The 16,509-nt window shown below is 41.7% G+C and overlaps 2 protein-coding genes across 3 annotated transcripts in view; both read left to right on the plus strand.

Annotated features, from left to right (window-relative positions):
• The first annotated feature begins 323 nt into the window (after positions 1-323).
• sostdc1a (sclerostin domain containing 1a) lies at positions 324-8,397 on the plus strand. Its single transcript, XM_080039330.1, has 2 exons — positions 324-726; positions 6,536-8,397. The coding sequence occupies exons 1-2, from the start codon at positions 516-518 to the stop codon at positions 6,997-6,999; spliced, it is 675 nt and encodes a 224-aa protein (XP_079895456.1). The 5' UTR covers positions 324-515; the 3' UTR covers positions 7,000-8,397.
• Positions 8,398-9,364: 967 nt separating this feature from the next.
• Positions 9,365-16,509, plus strand: part of crppa (CDP-L-ribitol pyrophosphorylase A) — a 66,324-nt gene continuing 59,179 nt past the window's right edge. For both annotated transcript variants that reach the window (XM_080039404.1, XM_080039405.1), the window contains exons 1-4: positions 9,365-9,680; positions 11,526-11,651; positions 12,015-12,153; positions 16,356-16,505. In XM_080039404.1, coding sequence (XP_079895530.1) covers positions 9,430-9,680; positions 11,526-11,651; positions 12,015-12,153; positions 16,356-16,505 — 666 coding nt within the window. In that variant the 5' untranslated portion in view covers positions 9,365-9,429. The remainder of the gene's footprint in view (positions 9,681-11,525; positions 11,652-12,014; positions 12,154-16,355; positions 16,506-16,509) is intronic.

A 16,509-nucleotide genomic window follows, 5' to 3' on the forward strand; every position in this document is an offset into this window, starting at 1 on the left:
AAATAAAACCCAAAATTCTACACACTGCAGGTTTAAATATAACCAAACCAAACCAGAACCCACGAGTCACTGTCTGTGCCAATGACCCATCAACAACACTGCTGCAGGAATCCTCTGTCTGCATCATTCTCATGTTAAACTCTCCACAATAAAACCAGTGGGCGTGGTTATTATCATTATTTTTTTGTGTAAATTCGTGGGGACCAATCAGAACATCGCACCAGAGACGCACCTGAGTAGCTGCCAAAAGCGAGACGCTCAGGCTGTATAAAAACCCTGGATCTCACATGTGTATCAACCAACTCAGTCTACACCTAGTCGGATCTACATCTCACCCTAATATCCTACACACTATTTTCCGCATTGAAGAAACCGAGACAGACAGACAGTGAGAGAGAGAGAGAGAGAGAGAGAGAGAGAGAGAGAGAGAGAGAGAGAGAGAGAGAGCGACAGAGAGAGAGAGACAGACAGACACACACACACTATTATCCGCATCCGCAAGAAATAACCTAACCATGCATCTGAGCGCGTCAGAGTCGTGTCAGTCCCTGGTTCTACTTTGCATCCTGCTGAGGAGTAGCCATGGTTACAAGAACGGCGCCACGGAGCTGCTGTACCCGCACGTGAGCGCCCCGGTGCCGGTACCGGAGGTCCAGAACAACGTGACGATGAACCGGGCGAGGAACGGAGGGAGAGGAGAGGCGAGCGCGACGCAGGACAGAGGAGGTGAGTTGGACTGGACTGGAGGATGTTTTGTTACTAGTTCGGCGATCAGGGCTTCTTCTCATAGTGTGTGTGTGTGTGTGTGTGTGTGTGTGTGTGTGTGTGTGTGTGTGTGTGTGTGTGTGTGTGTGTGTGTGTGTGTGTGTGTGTGTGTGTGTGTGTGTGTGGAGCTCTAGACTAACTGGGCGGTCAGGGCTTCTTATCATAATCTGTATTGTATTGCAGGCTATATATGACATTTCTGGTTTTATTGTTAACGTGGGCTTGTTTGCGTGAGGTTAAACTGTCCAATCACATACTTTATGAAGTTAATGCAGAAGCCAAGATGCATGAGTAACAAATGAGAAAGTTGGACTGGAGGATGCTTGATCACTTAGGGCGGTCAGGGTTCTTATCGTAGTGTGTGTGTGTGTGTGTGTGTGTGTGTGTGTGTGTGTGTGTGTGTGTGTGTGTGTGTGTGTGTGTGTGTGTGTGTGTGTGTGTGTGCTGCTCTAGACTGAGTTACTGGGACATTGTTGAACTTAATGTTTCAGTCACTGTTGCAGAAGATTAGTCTTTTTTCCTTTCGTTTTCTTGTTAACTTGTGGAGGGAAGACCAGGTCCAGGGGATACACTATATCCCTGACTGGTACAGGGCTTCTTTTCATAATCTGTACAGGGAATTTAACTACATGTGGTATGGCAGCATTAGACTTAGAGTGACAGTGGACCTTGCTGAACTTTTTTCAGTCACTTCTTCTGCGGAAGGGTTTGTCTTTCCTTTTACTTTCTGGTTCTGGTTGTATTGTTGAAGTGGGTTTCTTTGCATGACGTTAAACTGTCTAATCACCCATGCTCTAAGAAATGTAGCCCTAGATTCCTACCAGATGGGACAATACAACTTGCAGTGAAGGCTATGGGCAACTGATATAGCACATTCCACGAAGCAGATTCAAATCGCTTCACTTAAAAAAAGTCATGCAAACAAATGAAATCGGAAGAGTATAAAGACTGCCAAAGTGCTTTGTAGGAAAAAGTGCAACAGTTAAAAGTGCAAAACGTGAATTACTCGTGTTGTGCCATTTCCTATTTCCACCTCCTTAACTTACACTTTATTTGATTTTCTTTCTGAATTGAGTGTCTTGGTTTGCAGCCAATCACTCTTGACAAAGTGATCAAGAGGCTAATTTTGCTCTTTTTCTCTTAACATCTACATATCAAAGAGCATAATGAATGACCTTTTAATCAGGCATTTAATCCCATCACCATGGCATCATCATTCACACGTTCATGAATGAGACCGTTGACGTCACATGTCATCAAAACACTTCTACTTACTCATTGTGCACATGCCAATAAAGACTTTGAATCTCTTATGTATAGACTCTAAAATCCACGTAAAACTTAAAGGTGCAGTGTGTAATATGACATCATCAAGAAAGTTCTAGAAAGTTCTAGAATGCAACACTCCCTGGGCAGGCCCGGATTAACCCCTTTGGGTGCCCCAGGGTGACTTCACATGAAATGCCCCTGTCCTTCAACTTTACACAACATTTTAAAATGTACTATGGCATTAAGGCCACAGATTTACAGGAAAGTGTAGCTAAAGACAAGTACAGACTCACCACACATAGACTACTACAGAAACATTTAGATCCAACCAAAAATCTTGACACTGACAGGAGTCTCATACTAGCCTTGAACTGATGCTCAAATCAGAATGCAACACCCATCACCATGCAACACGTCATGATGAATATAAATATTTCCATAATAAATGACCTTAGGGCATACAAAGAAAATAATTAGCATGCAGGTTTAACTCTCCTGCATAGATTTATTTAAAAGTGAAGACAACCTAGAGTCACATTACTTTGTAGTGAAGTGATATCTTTATACCATACCATCATAGCCTAATTGACGTTGATCTAAATGGTCTCTGGGAATTGTAGTAGGCTATGTTAAATGTTAGACATCAGCATAATAAAGTTCATCATGTTCATCTCTAAAAAAAGGGATGTTTTATTAGGCCTTGTATAGCCTACACTTCATCAACGTTACATTCTTATTACTGAAATTACTCTGTATTGAAATTTAACCTACTTTAACTTTCTTTAGGCCTATCATATTTGTTATGCAAAGGGAGAAATACTAAACCTCCTTTATTTGGATCGAAAAGTATTGTTTTATCACTTAAAAGTAGACTTATCTCGTGAAATAACAAGAAAGATGTGTGGGGAATGGGGATATATCTCGTTTCTTGTTTAGAAAATGTCCCTCGCTTTTGAATTGTTACTCCTGGTTTCATATTCTGCTTCTAATCGATTGTAGTAGGCTATGTGTAGCTCTTCTACGAATATGTTTCTAATAGGCCTTCAAAATAATACTAGAAAACTAACTGCATCCGCAATAAAGACGCTACTTCCGACGGCACATGCAAGTCTAGCCAACTCGGAGCTGTCGGGTTTCAGTCAGGCTTTTTGCTCACTCCCCTGTCTGCACTCGGCTACTGTCGAGCCGCAACTGGGCTCTAATGAGCCTAGTGTCTCTCTCTTTGCACCTGTCCATACCTTGTGGCGTCACATCGGCTTATAAACTCACCACAGCTACACATTAGCAGATAGAAATAATGGCCGATAAGCCTTACCTTTTATAACTTATTCCTCCATTTCTTGCTGGCAAAAAAAAACTTCCGACTGAAGGAACATTTTGATCCGAGGCTTTTGTTTACATAAATTTGGCGCGGTTTGGCGCCGCTGCCGCCGTGTCATTGTGGACTGGTCCATGATGGGGGAGGGGGGCACTTTGCTTACACCCAAGTCAAAATAATAATAATTTTTCTCATTAATAATCTTTACAATGGTTCATTTTGTACATGTTTGTGTATCTTCCAGTATATGGCCGATATACAATTAGAAAAAAATGTTTAGGGTCTAATCATTGTCCTGATCATTTGGTGCCCCCCTAATGGCTATATTTGGCTGGTGCCCCAGGGCACTCGCCCGATTCTTTATATGGATAATCCGGCCTTGTCCCTGGGTAACCCCAACCCTTTCGAATAATAACAGAAGCTACAGTGGCCTTCAAGGACAAGAACAATTCTAAATTTTAAACAATGCACCTGATGACATTCCAACTATGACACTTTCAAGATGGCGGCACTAGGCCTCGGTCCAAAATATGCAGAAATATGGATATATATGAGACCCTTTCTAAGGGAAAAAATAATAATTCAAAACATTTTTTTCAGCTATTATGCACTAAATTAAACGTACTTATGGATATTATAATTACTTTCTACAAAATCTGGTCTCTTTTGATATTGAGATACACCGACAAGAATTTACAGCTGGTATTTGCCTGTGACACAACAAACCCTGCAGTTGTAGATTGAGTAAATTAGTACTTTATGGTTCCTGCAAACGAATGGTAGAGTTTTGCACAGACTTGCACTGTGGTGGTTAACCGTTACCGTAGGAACGTTATAAAAGGATAATTGAGATTGTTCGTCTCTGTTGGTACTGTAGTCATGACTCCCGGCAGATGCAACACTCAATAAAGCACACACACACACACACGCACACACACACACACACACACACACACACACACACATACACACACACAAGCACACACACACACACACACACGCACGCACACACGCACACACACACACACACACACACACACACACACTCTCTCTCTCCTTCTCTCACACTCTCTCTCTCTCTCTCTCGCTCTCTCTCACACACACACACACACACACACACACACACACACACACACACACCTGGCTGTCTGTCTGTGGCAGGGAGAACGTGGGAAGGCTTTCTAGGGTCTAGCCACAAGGGGGCAAGAACATAAACTAAACTTTATTTTGAACCAAAATATTCACTATCACAGTCTATTACAGTCACATACAAACACAAACCTTTTATTTATAGTCACTGGAGTATCCTATTGCATCTTGAAAACCTAAAAATAGTTTGAGTTCCCCCCCCCCCCTCCCCTTAGCCTAAAGCGTGCAACTAATATGTCTAATATGTTTTGTGTATTAATTTAGAATTCAACTTACATTATGTTTGGAGACATTTATTGATGTTCAGTTTGCATTGATGATTTCATTGCAAAATTTATGTTAAGCTTTGATGTAGTGTGTTTGTCGTTTTTTTCCTTGAACTTAAAGGAATACTTCACCCATATGGAACCGGCGTTCTATCATTATAAAATAACTATTATAATATAATGAATGAGGTTTTTCTTCCCTCAGTCTTCCCTCATTCTTCCCTTGGCCCTGCTGTCCTGTTAATCCTAACCCTTACTGTGATGTCACAATAAGGAAACTGTAGGGTTAGACAGTGAGACCATAAAACACTCTTTCTGCCTTTTCTCAGGCTAGGATGAACCGATTTAAAAAAAAATTGCACATTTATACTGAATAGGATCTCAGAATTCAATACACCTTAACATTCCCACCGGTGAAGTAGGTCTTTAACATTTGATCAATCAGATTAACTCTTTACATTTCTACCAAGGTGTTCTAGGCCTAATGTCTGTTTGCATTGGGATAATTCAATGGTTTAAGTCAGTGCAGCTGAATGGAGGTGTTCTCCCGTAAACAGGAAACCTCTGATTGCTCTGAGCTTTCATAGCAACCGACCGTGAAGGAGAGAAGAGAGAGAGAGAGAGGGAGAGAGAGAGAGGGGGAGAGGGAGAGACAGAGCGAGAGAGAGAGAGAGAGAGAGACAGACAGAGAGAGTGTGTGTGTGTGTGTGTGTGTGTGTGAGAGAGAGACAGCAAGACAGGCAGACAGACAGACAGACAGACAGACAGACAGACAGACAGACACAGAAAGAAAGAGAGAGAGAGAGAGCCTCACCCCTTTTCATTCATCAAAAACACTGTCAGGTTGAGAGAGAGGGGGGGTTGAGTAGCGGGGTGGTTATTACTGAAGTGTATGGAGATGTATGAATGGACCTGGGCTTGGGTTACAGTGGTGGAGGGGAGCAGGGGGACGGTGTTAGTTCATAGCCTGCGGCAGAAAAAATACTTTTGCAGTCGTATAGCTCCTGCAACAATGTTAAATACTCTGGTTTAATCCCTGCCACATTGATAAGAAAAAGAAGAAAAAGTTATAATATCTTTTTGAAGGAGAAAGGTCAACCTGCCCAAGGCTGTGAAGGGTCTCATATTTATATAATGTATATAGAGTGAAGAGCTGGGTAGTAATTTGATATTATCATGGATTAACTTTTCAATGCCATGATGAAATAATGACGAAGGTTTACTGTGATGTGTAACTTTCAAAGGACATTGTATTCAAATCTCTCCGCAAACTACAACTAACAGTATAGGCTGCGACAATGAGTCAATAAACTGATCAACAAAAACAGACAGACAGACAGACGGACGGACGGACAGACAGACAGACAGACAGACAGACAGACAGACAGACAGACAGACAGACAGACAGACAGACAGACAGACAGACAGACAGACAGACAGACAGACAGACAGACAGACAGACAGACAGACAGACAGACAGACAGACAGCTAGATAGATAGATAGATAGATAGATAGATAGATAGATAGATAGATAGATAGATAGATAGATAGATAGATAGATAGATAGATAGATAGATAGATAGATAGATAGATAGATAGATAGATAGATAGATAGATAGATAGATAGATAGATAGATAGATTTAATGTACCCTTTTCAAAATGTACTGACAGTTGATAAGTTGTTATTTGCAGCTGTATCTTACACTCTTTAGAAACTGTATTTCCCATATCTTACTCTCTTCTCCTTGTTTCTTCCCCCCAAACAGAACGAGGCCAAATCGGCTGCCGGGAGCTGCGTTCCACCAAGTACATCTCGGACGGCCACTGCACCAGCATCAACCCCATCAAGGAGCTGGTGTGCACGGGCGAGTGTCTGCCCGCGCACATGCTCCAGAACTGGATTGGCGGAACCTACAGCCGGAAGCTCTGGGGTCGGCGCGGCAACAGCAACCATAACAACAACAACAACCAAAACAACAACCAAGACTGGCGGTGCGTCAACGACAAAACACGCACCCAACGCATCCAGCTGCAGTGTCAGGACGGGAGCACTCGAACGTACAAAATCACGGTGGTTACGTCGTGCAAGTGCAAGCGGTACTCGAGGCAACACAACGAATCGGGCAATAAGTTCGAGGAGACGTCCCTGTCGCCGCCGCAGATTCTACACAAGCACAATAAGAGCAAGAGCAAGAGGAGGCTGGGCAAGAATCAGCTGGGGGATAACTGACACTGAACTGAGCTTTTTTTTTTTATTTTTTTTTTATAATCTTTATTTATACAGGTAAATCCCATTGAGACCGGAGACTCTTTTTTTCAAGGGAGACCTGTTCCCATTCCCACGTTACCATTCACACACATTCATTCGTACACCGATTGCAGGCTAACTATCGACATTCATTCACACGAGGCAAGGTGGGTGAAGTGTCTTGCCCTAAGGACACAACAACCATGACACAAGTGACATGGCGGGGATCGGGGATCGAACCGCCAACCACTTCGATCACTGGCCGACCCGCTCTACCACCTGAGCCACAGTCGCCCCCATGTATAGACTCTAAAATCCACGTAAAACTAACAGGAGTTTGGTCTCTTTTCCATATTGAGATACAACGTCAAGAACTTTGTGGAATATGTCTCATTGACTTGATTTTTTTTAGGTGAAGCTGCTTTCCTCATTTTGATGGAGAACTCCAAAGGGCCACGCTAATGCTATAAGGACTTATTTTTTTGACATTTGAATCAATGTGTTTTGAAGATATACCCTGCGTTCCAAATCACATACTCTTTCTTTTTACTACACTACATTCTAAAGTTCAGAAGAGTTTTAGGGCCACGGGACAATCAGATAAGGAAGATTTATTTTTCATTATGTCAAGAAATGTCAAGAATAAAGACGAATACTCTAAAATGCTATTGGAGTTAGTGGGGCATTTATGTATTTTCAGCATACTACAATTAACGTGCAAGTAGAGGGACATCCTAAAGCTTTTTCTGGCATACTAAATAGTATGGAAGTATGGGGATTGGAACGCAGGGATAATGTGTGAACTGAATTGGGTTGTCCAGCTCTGCAGACCCACATTGTCCACAGTAGCCAACATGCATGCGTTCATCATACAGCTCTGGAAAAAAAGAGACCACTCCAAATGTTAAGTGTCTCTCGTTTTACTCTTTAGAGGCATATGTTTGAGTAGAATGAACATTTTGTTTTTTTAATATAAACTACTGGCAACATTTCAACCAAATTCCAATACATTTTTTGTCATTAAGAGCATTTTCAATAAGTAAATGTAGAGATGAAGATTGAAGAAAAATCCAGACTGGTCCCTTAATTTTTTCCAGAGCTGTACGTTTCATTTCATAAGCAGATGGAGATTTTGAAGTCAACCGTTTTAAGGAACCAACACCCAAAAGATCCTTTGTACATACTTGTATATATATCAAATTCTTACTTGCCTTTTTGAAGTATGGCCATGTGTATAAAATGTTACTGTGTAAGATTTATGATGTATGATGTAATATATTCTCTGTGGCAATATATAGTATGATGAATTCTAGGCGTCAGCTTGTGGGCGGAATCTGGAAACGCTTTTTCATAAATCGGTTTTGTAATCACTTTATATGAAATAAACATTACTTTTTATCACATGCATTGTTGTCATTGGAGACTTTACCTTGTGGTTTATTATAATAACTGATGTAGAGGGATGTTTGATCTATAGCAGGGAACTTATATCAAGACAATATTGAAGTCCTTATGTTGGCTATAGGGTTTTGTACTGGTGAAACTTACCCATCATTTATAACATTGTGTAACTAAATAGTAGCCTGGCACCGCACGCCTACCTACTTCTGCTCAATTTTCATTTCCCTTCTGTACAAATGAAATGAAGTACAATGGTCTGGTAGGACCAGGCTAACTAAATAGCTGGAAGACATTAAAATAATATACATTTTGATATTCAACTTTTAATTTTACTTCTCTTACATTTGCTGAAGTGACATTTAGACTGTGGGTCCACGTATCAAATACAATGAGACATTTAAAAACAGTTTACTTACTGAATAAATACCAAGCACCTCACTATAAGTTTGTAGCCCCATTTTTCCTTGGAAGGTCCTAAAAGGCCTTGTGTGTTCAACTTAAAGGCTCAAATTCGCATTACAGTAGGATTTCATTTCAAAGTAATGCATGACACCATGGTCGTGACATTGGGGCGTGATTAACATGTCACATTATTATTGCCATTTTAATTCTGTATTTAAATAAATAACACAAACAACATCTTTCATCAAATGTTTTTCACTTACAATAAACATTTTGGCAGAATTGATGCAGATATTTTGTTGGAAACTTGTTTATGGTGAAAAAAAGAAGAAGAAATAATTAGAAACAATCAAATAAAAAAGATATATTACTTGATCCGAATAGGTTTACAAATAAAACAACTACAACAACCTAGACCAGTGTGAGGTTTATTTTGAAAACATTCCCCGGAAGTCCGCCTTTTAACTGCCAGCTTGACACTTGTTTCCAAAACCTCCGTCCACGTTGCTGCTATCTTCCACCCCCCACCCCGCCCATCATGTGCTAATGTCCCGGTTAAGGTGATGACTGACCCGCGGTGACCCCCGTCCCCTTAAAACCCCCCAATTAATGGAGTTTAACCACAACAACATGCAGAGCGATAAATGTGATCCAGAGGGGCCCGCTCATCCAGGGGGTTTCCCAACACAAGAGGCCGGGAATAGTGAGCTCCAGGCGGGGGAACGCAGCGTGGACTTCCCGGTGTCTGTGGTCCTCCCTGCCGGTGGAACAGGAGAGAGGACCGGGCTGAAGACACCCAAACAGTTCTGCTCGTTTCTGGGGCGGCCGCTCATAAGCTACACCATCCAGGCTTTCGAGAGGTAGGGGGGAATAGACCGTAGATAGTATATAAAAAGACTGGAAAAGACGTAGCCTATAGGAGAATTCACTTTTTCAGAACGAAATACTGTAGGTACTTCAGTTGTGGAAGGTAACTGAGTAGCCTACAGTTACTCAAGTAGGCTACCGTAGTTACAGTAAGTAAAGGTAGGTAGGCTACTTGCATTTATTAAAGTAACTTAAAGGCTACATCATGAGTATTTTAAATTTTCTGCCAAGTTACATTTCTATTAGGTAGGCTACTTAGGGGTTATAGCCATTCTTAAAAATACGAGTTTATAAACAAAGATAAAGGCAAGTAGCCTATAAATAAAGTAATTCAAATTAGCCCTATGTTTGCCAGCTTCAACATTAAAGTGACAGTTATAATGCATCAATAAACCCAATATAATAATACTAAACTTATCTCCACTACTTTTCAAAAATAAATATTGTCGCTACTCCACTGATGATGAGTAACTGGGGGACTGATTAGTTTTTCCATCACTAGAGGAGTAACAATATTGTCTTAAAGGAATACTTCACTCATACGGAACCAGCGTTCTATCATTATAACATCGCTATTATAATATATTGAATGAGGCTTTTCTTCCCTCAGTCTTTCCTCAGTCTTCCCTTGGCCCAGCTGTCCTGTTAATAATCCTAACCCTACATTTTACCATGTGTAATGTCACACTTGGTAAAATGTAGGGTTGGACAGTGAGACCATAAAACACTCTTCCTGCCTTTTCTCAGGCTAGGATGAACCGATTTCTAAAATGTTTGCACATTTATACTACATAGGATCTCAGAGTTCAATACACCGGTGAGGTAGGTCTTTAGGATTCCAGACTCCATATAGCAGTGAATGGAGCGTGGATGTTTACAGTGAGCAGTGATCACGTCCCGACCTCCATTACAACAATACAATAACAACCGGTGTTTATAATCACACGTGTCTCCTCTGAGCCGTTGCCATGTTTACGTGTTGTCAGGAAATGAACGGAGCAACATCCTGGGACGGGAGAGCAGGGGGAGATGATGCTGCCTGTGTGTGTGTGTGTGTGTGTGTGTGTGTGTGTGTGTGTGTGTGTGTGTGTGTGTGTGTGTGTGTGTGTGTGTGTGTGTGTGTGTGTGTGTGGCCCCTGCTGATTACAGGGGGAGGCCTCGAGTAGGAGGGGTGGGAGGGGCGGGCGGGGGGCATAGGTCAGATCCATAATCAATGCCTTGTCACTCATAAGGAGGGATATGAGGTTTTGAATTGTTTGCAGATGCATTGCAATACTGATGTGACTTATTTTGCTCAGTTTTGTTATCAACTAGAAATACACGTCGATCCAAAGCCCTAAATCAAATGTTCATTCATTGTTACAATAATTACATATTCGATTAGTGTATTGCAGCCATATCAGACCTGATATTGGATCGGATCATCCATGCCTCATATCAATTCAATATATTTTTTTTTAAATAATTATTTTACCAAGCAAAGCTCAAATGTGACGTCATATCTATTGTTCAATCTGGGAACATTTAATGAGCATTCATGACATAATCTTTATTATTAACACACAATAGAGTAATCAATAGATGAGTTTCAGCCCTGACTCCTCGATATAAGAAGCTTTCGGGTCGAAGGTTGCGTTAACAAAACAGATTATTGTGTTTTATTTTGAGTATGAAATTTAGTTTTTTAATGTGAAACTTTTATGTTTTTATGCTGTCTCCTTCTTGGCCAGGACTCTCTTGAAAAAGGGATTTTGAATCTCAATGAGAATATTCCTGGTAAAATAAAGGTTAATCAAAAAAAAAAAAATAAAACAAAATGTGTTGCTTCTTGTGTGCAGGGTGTCGTGGATCCAGAGCATTGTGGTGGTGGTTGCCACAGAAAACACAGCGGTGATGACGGACATCGTGCAGCGCTTCCATCACAGGAAGGTCCGCTTGGTGCCAGGCGGATCCACGCGCCACCGGTCTGTAATGAGAAATATTGCATTATTGTATAATAATACTAAACTGAAGGGTTGGTTTCCTCAAGTGCTTGTTCCACGGCTTCTCAGACAGGCTACACCTCTTCTAATGTCTTGTGCTCAGAGCCTCCCCCTGTTAAACTAAATGCTTTGCTGTTGTTTTATATACTATCTATGGTTGTAACAGAATAAGAGAGCTGACTTCTGTACTGTTCCTTTGCCATTCTCACCCTGATAGCATACGTGCTGCCTGGATCAGAATGGACCTTCATTTTTCTTTTTAAACATGACGCCTCAGTTGTTTGATTACATACTCTGCTTGATTATTACCTTACCTGCCGTATGATCTAATTTTTCTCCTCACAGGTCCATATGTAACGGGGTCCTGGCCTTAGGGGAGGGGCAGGAGGAGAGGCCTGAAGTGGTCCTCATACATGATGCTGTCAGGCCCTTTGTGGAGGAGGACTTTCTGTTTAAGATAGTGATGGCTGCCAAGGAATATGGGGTGAGTAGTATTGAAGTTATATTAACTTTTATATAAAACATTTTGGTAGTGGATAGAGCGTGTACCATATTGGCTCCGGTCTTCGTTGCAGTGGTCGCGGGTTCGAATCTGACCCGTGGACCTTTACTGCAGGTCATCGCCCCCCCCCCCTCTCTCTCTCTCTCTCTCTGTCTCCCCATTTCATATTTTTTTATTTAAAGCGCTTTACAGGGTTCCAGGTATCATTCATTCACACACAGTCATACTGGTGGTGGTAAACTACGATAGTAGCCACAGCTGCCCTGGGGCAGACTGACGGAAGCGTGGCTGCCATTCCCCGCCAACGGCCCCTCGACCACCACCTCAAACATACAGCAGTCATACACATTCACACACAGGTTGGAACACAACAACCATGACACAGGTGGCAGGGCCGGAATCGAACCGCCAACCCTTCGATCATTGGCCGACCCGCTCCACCACCTGAGCCACAGTCGTCCCACTAGAAGCCCCAGATTCCCCTCTAGTCGTGTGAGGTTAAGCCGTGTCCAGATTGGAACCCCTCGCTGATATCTGTACGATTATATAAACAACTTATTAGCATCAAAACAAAGCAGACAGAAGACTAATTCAAGGCCTTTCTCTCAACACAAACATTCAATGTGTACATACATTGTCACTCTGCCACTTTAAACATGTTCAAAGCTCGGTATAAATGTCACAACTTGGAAAATAATCACAATACAATTCATCTCCAAAAGCTCCCAGATTGTAAATATGGCCGCTTGCCTCGGAGATGTGCAACATATTCAGGATTGTAAATATTTTCCAGTAGCATGAGACGGCTGGATTGTGTCTATTCTACTTCCAAGAGAATACTGCATTTCAGGGACAGATCAAAGAAACAAACAACCCCCACCCCCCAAAAAAAAAATGCCAGTATTTCCTCATGCTTGGAGAGGGTTATGCGGTGAATTTAAAATCTCCACTGTAGCCCGTAGCTTAATTTATTTTTTTAAAGCTGTAAACCAGAGAAGGGCCAAATGGTAAACAAATCCATCATGTGTTAAGTTAAGCAGCGGTTTACAGTCAGACCCAAATTTCACCTTACGGGACGACAGGTTACCGTAAAGCGACTCGAGACGCTTGTTTGTGCTGCCCCGCGGTTTCATTTTTCTCTCTCTCCGTGCAATGTGAACGTAAACAAACTAAATTCCAGAAATACAACAAAGTCCAAAGTTTTTCCACTGGTGTCGGGACGAAAAACAGACAAACGGCTCTTGTGTCTATTGGGCGTGTGACTTTCTGTTGCCCCCCCCAATTGGGAATTTTCAGAGTAATTACAACAACAGCACTTGTTGGCACGTTTACACGACTTTAAGCCTTTGGGTGATCACGCATGGATTTTATTCCTTCTGCTGCTGTACGTCCAGGTTTTTTTCTTAGCAGTAGAATCAACAACTGAAACATTTCTTGGGCGCTTCTTGGGGATTTTTCTTGAGCTCCTGCGGCAGTGTCGGGGGTGGGGGGAGGGTTGACACCAGTTTGTAAACGCTGCCATACTGAGAAATACAGAGAGAGTAGTGTGGAGTTTATAGGGCTTAATCGACTTTGTGTCAACTCGTTTGGCGATGGCTTGAATGTAACAGACATGAATTCATATGGAAAAAGTTACGCACCGTAGCTTTAAGCACACAACAAGGTCTTTCCATCTCTCCGTGAACTGTTTATCAGATTGACAGGTCCATCGCTCCCGGTCGCGGCATTTATTTCATCGCCGGTGGATGAATGGAAAACATTTGGAGCGCTGTGACGAACACACGGGCGGATTAGTCTCGTGATGATTTATGACTGAGACTCGGCAGCTCTGGTGAATGCAGGTCACACAGGTTGTGAAGAAAACAACAAGGGGTGTGTGTGTGTGTGAGTGTGTGTGTGTGTGTGTGTGTGTGTGTGTGTGTGTGTGAGTGTGTGTGTTTTTGTGTGTGTGTTTGTGTGTTTGTGTTTGTGTGTGGGTGTGTTTCTGAGTGTGTGTGTGTTTGTGTGTGTGTAGGTGTGTGTGTGTGTGTGTTGAACTTTTGCAGCAAGGGCTCCCTGACACCAGGCCAACAGTTATGGTGTGTTTCTGAGTTTGTGTGTGTGTGTGTTATTGTGTTATGTGTGTGTGTGTGTGTGTGTGTGTGTGTGTGGTTTTTGCGATGAACTTTTCGCGGCAGGCGGTCTGGTCTTCATTATCTTGCCAAGCATCCACGGCGCTCGTGGCAGGACGCCCGTCTCCGCTGGAAAGCAACAGATTCATTTTGATTCTAACAGCATGTGTAACACGCAGAACACATGTTTGCTTTCCTTTCATTTGCGGGACTTTTTTCGCTCGCACACGCTCCTCCGACTGTCAGTTATGGTGTGTGTGTGTGTGTGTGTGTGTGTGTGTGTGTGTGTGTGTGTGTGTGTGTGTGTGTGTGTGTGTGTGTGTGTGTGTGTGTGTGTCCTGGATACTGCCTTCAATCATGCTATACGATGAGATGAAATATACTATGTCAGATATGTTGATTATTTTGAATTCTCTCCAGGCTGTGATGGTTGAAAGATGGATTTATTATTTATTGTTACTCGTGTGGCTGCTGACTCTCAAAAAAGTCGGATCAGGAAAATATTTTACTCTTTGAAAAAATATCGCAGTCACGGATATAAAGATTATTTGACAAAGAAAACAAAGAAGTCTTAAATCAGCCATCTTTCAACAATCCCCAATCGTGATCCTTGTTTGTGTTTAAAAGATTATGTTGCAAAATATTGAGATAAAATATATAGAGACCATGATTTCTTGATTATACGAGAGCCAGGGATTTTTACATGTTATATCAACATTTTCATCACCGCAAATCTTTTGGTTGAAAATTGATGCGTACTCAAATTGATTCGTTGCCCCCTTTCGTCTCATTTCATGCCGCCCAATGTGGATTTACGGCTGTTTTAACCTCGAAGTGCGTGAATGCTGTGATGTCTTACAAAATGAAATACGCAAGTGAACGTCAGCATTTACCACATCCTCGCTGAAGACTCACTTTTGTTGCATTGGCCTTTAACAAAAGTTGAGACTTTGACACTCCTAAGTTGTTTTCTCATGTATCTTATATGTTGTTTTGTATTGTCTCTTGTACAGCACTTTGGTCAACTGATGCTGTTTTTAAATGTGCTATAGAAATACATTTGACTTTGACTGATATGTATAAATTGGCGTCTGTGACCAGTTAGGTAATCTTTCCCTGCTGCTTTTGTCTACCAAGAAATGTTAAAGGTGCAGTGTGTAATATGACATCATCAAGAAAGTTCTACAAAGTTCTAGAATGCAACACTCCCTGGGTAACCCCAACCCTTTAGAATAATAACAGAAGCTACAGTGGCCTTCAAGGACAAGAACAATTCTAAATTTTAAACAATGCGCCTGATGACATTCCAACTATGACACTTCCAAAATGGCGGTGACAAGGCCTTGGTCCAAAGTATGGAGAAATATGGACATATATGAGACCCTTTCTAAAGGAAAAAATAATAATTCAAAACATTTTTTTCAGCTATTATTCACTAAATTAAATGTACTTATGGATATTATAATTACTTTCTACAAAATCTGCTAGGAAATAAAACCCAACATTCTACACACTGCAGGTTTAAGGTGACCGGGGAGATGTTAGTTCTGGGACTATTGCGGATGTTTCTGTATGAATCTGAATCTGCTTTTAGAACAATGTATTTAAATCGATTCTATTTTCTCTTTTTGCATTCTTACATTCATGTCTAAAACTAAAGCACTTTCTATAGTTTTTTTTTTTTTTTTAAGATATTTTTTTTTGGCATTTTTATGCTTTTATTGACAGTGTAGAGACAGAGTTGAAATGGGGCAGAGAGGGGAGTGACATGCAGAGAACGACCGCGGGCTGGAATCGAACCCGGGTCCGCTGCTGGCCGAGGCCCATGGGGGGGACGCCCTACCAACTGAGCTAAGGGCGCCCCGTCAATAAAGTGTTTGTTAGGACATTAAAATGTATTTATTGTTTATCAAACTGGGAACTGAACCCCAATATATTTAAAAAGTAACAGTTGTTGAGACGTATTTCAATCTTTCCAGAGTTTGAAATGGGTAATAATTAAAAAGTAATATTTCCAAACTTTATTATTTAAAAAAAAAAATACAAATGACTGACTAGCCTTTTTCCACCCAGGCAGCAGGCGCTATCCGACCTCTTGTTTCCACGGTGATAGCGAGCACATCGGAGGGCTTCCTGGACCATTCTCTGGAGAGAGCCAAGTACAGAGCCAGTGAGATGCCCCAGGGGTTCACCTATGATGTCATCTATCAAGCCTATCAGAAGGTAC

Source organism: Ammodytes marinus (assembly GCF_949987685.1).
Source record: "Ammodytes marinus genome assembly, chromosome: 13".
Classification (NCBI taxonomy): Eukaryota; Metazoa; Chordata; class Actinopteri; order Uranoscopiformes; family Ammodytidae; genus Ammodytes; species Ammodytes marinus.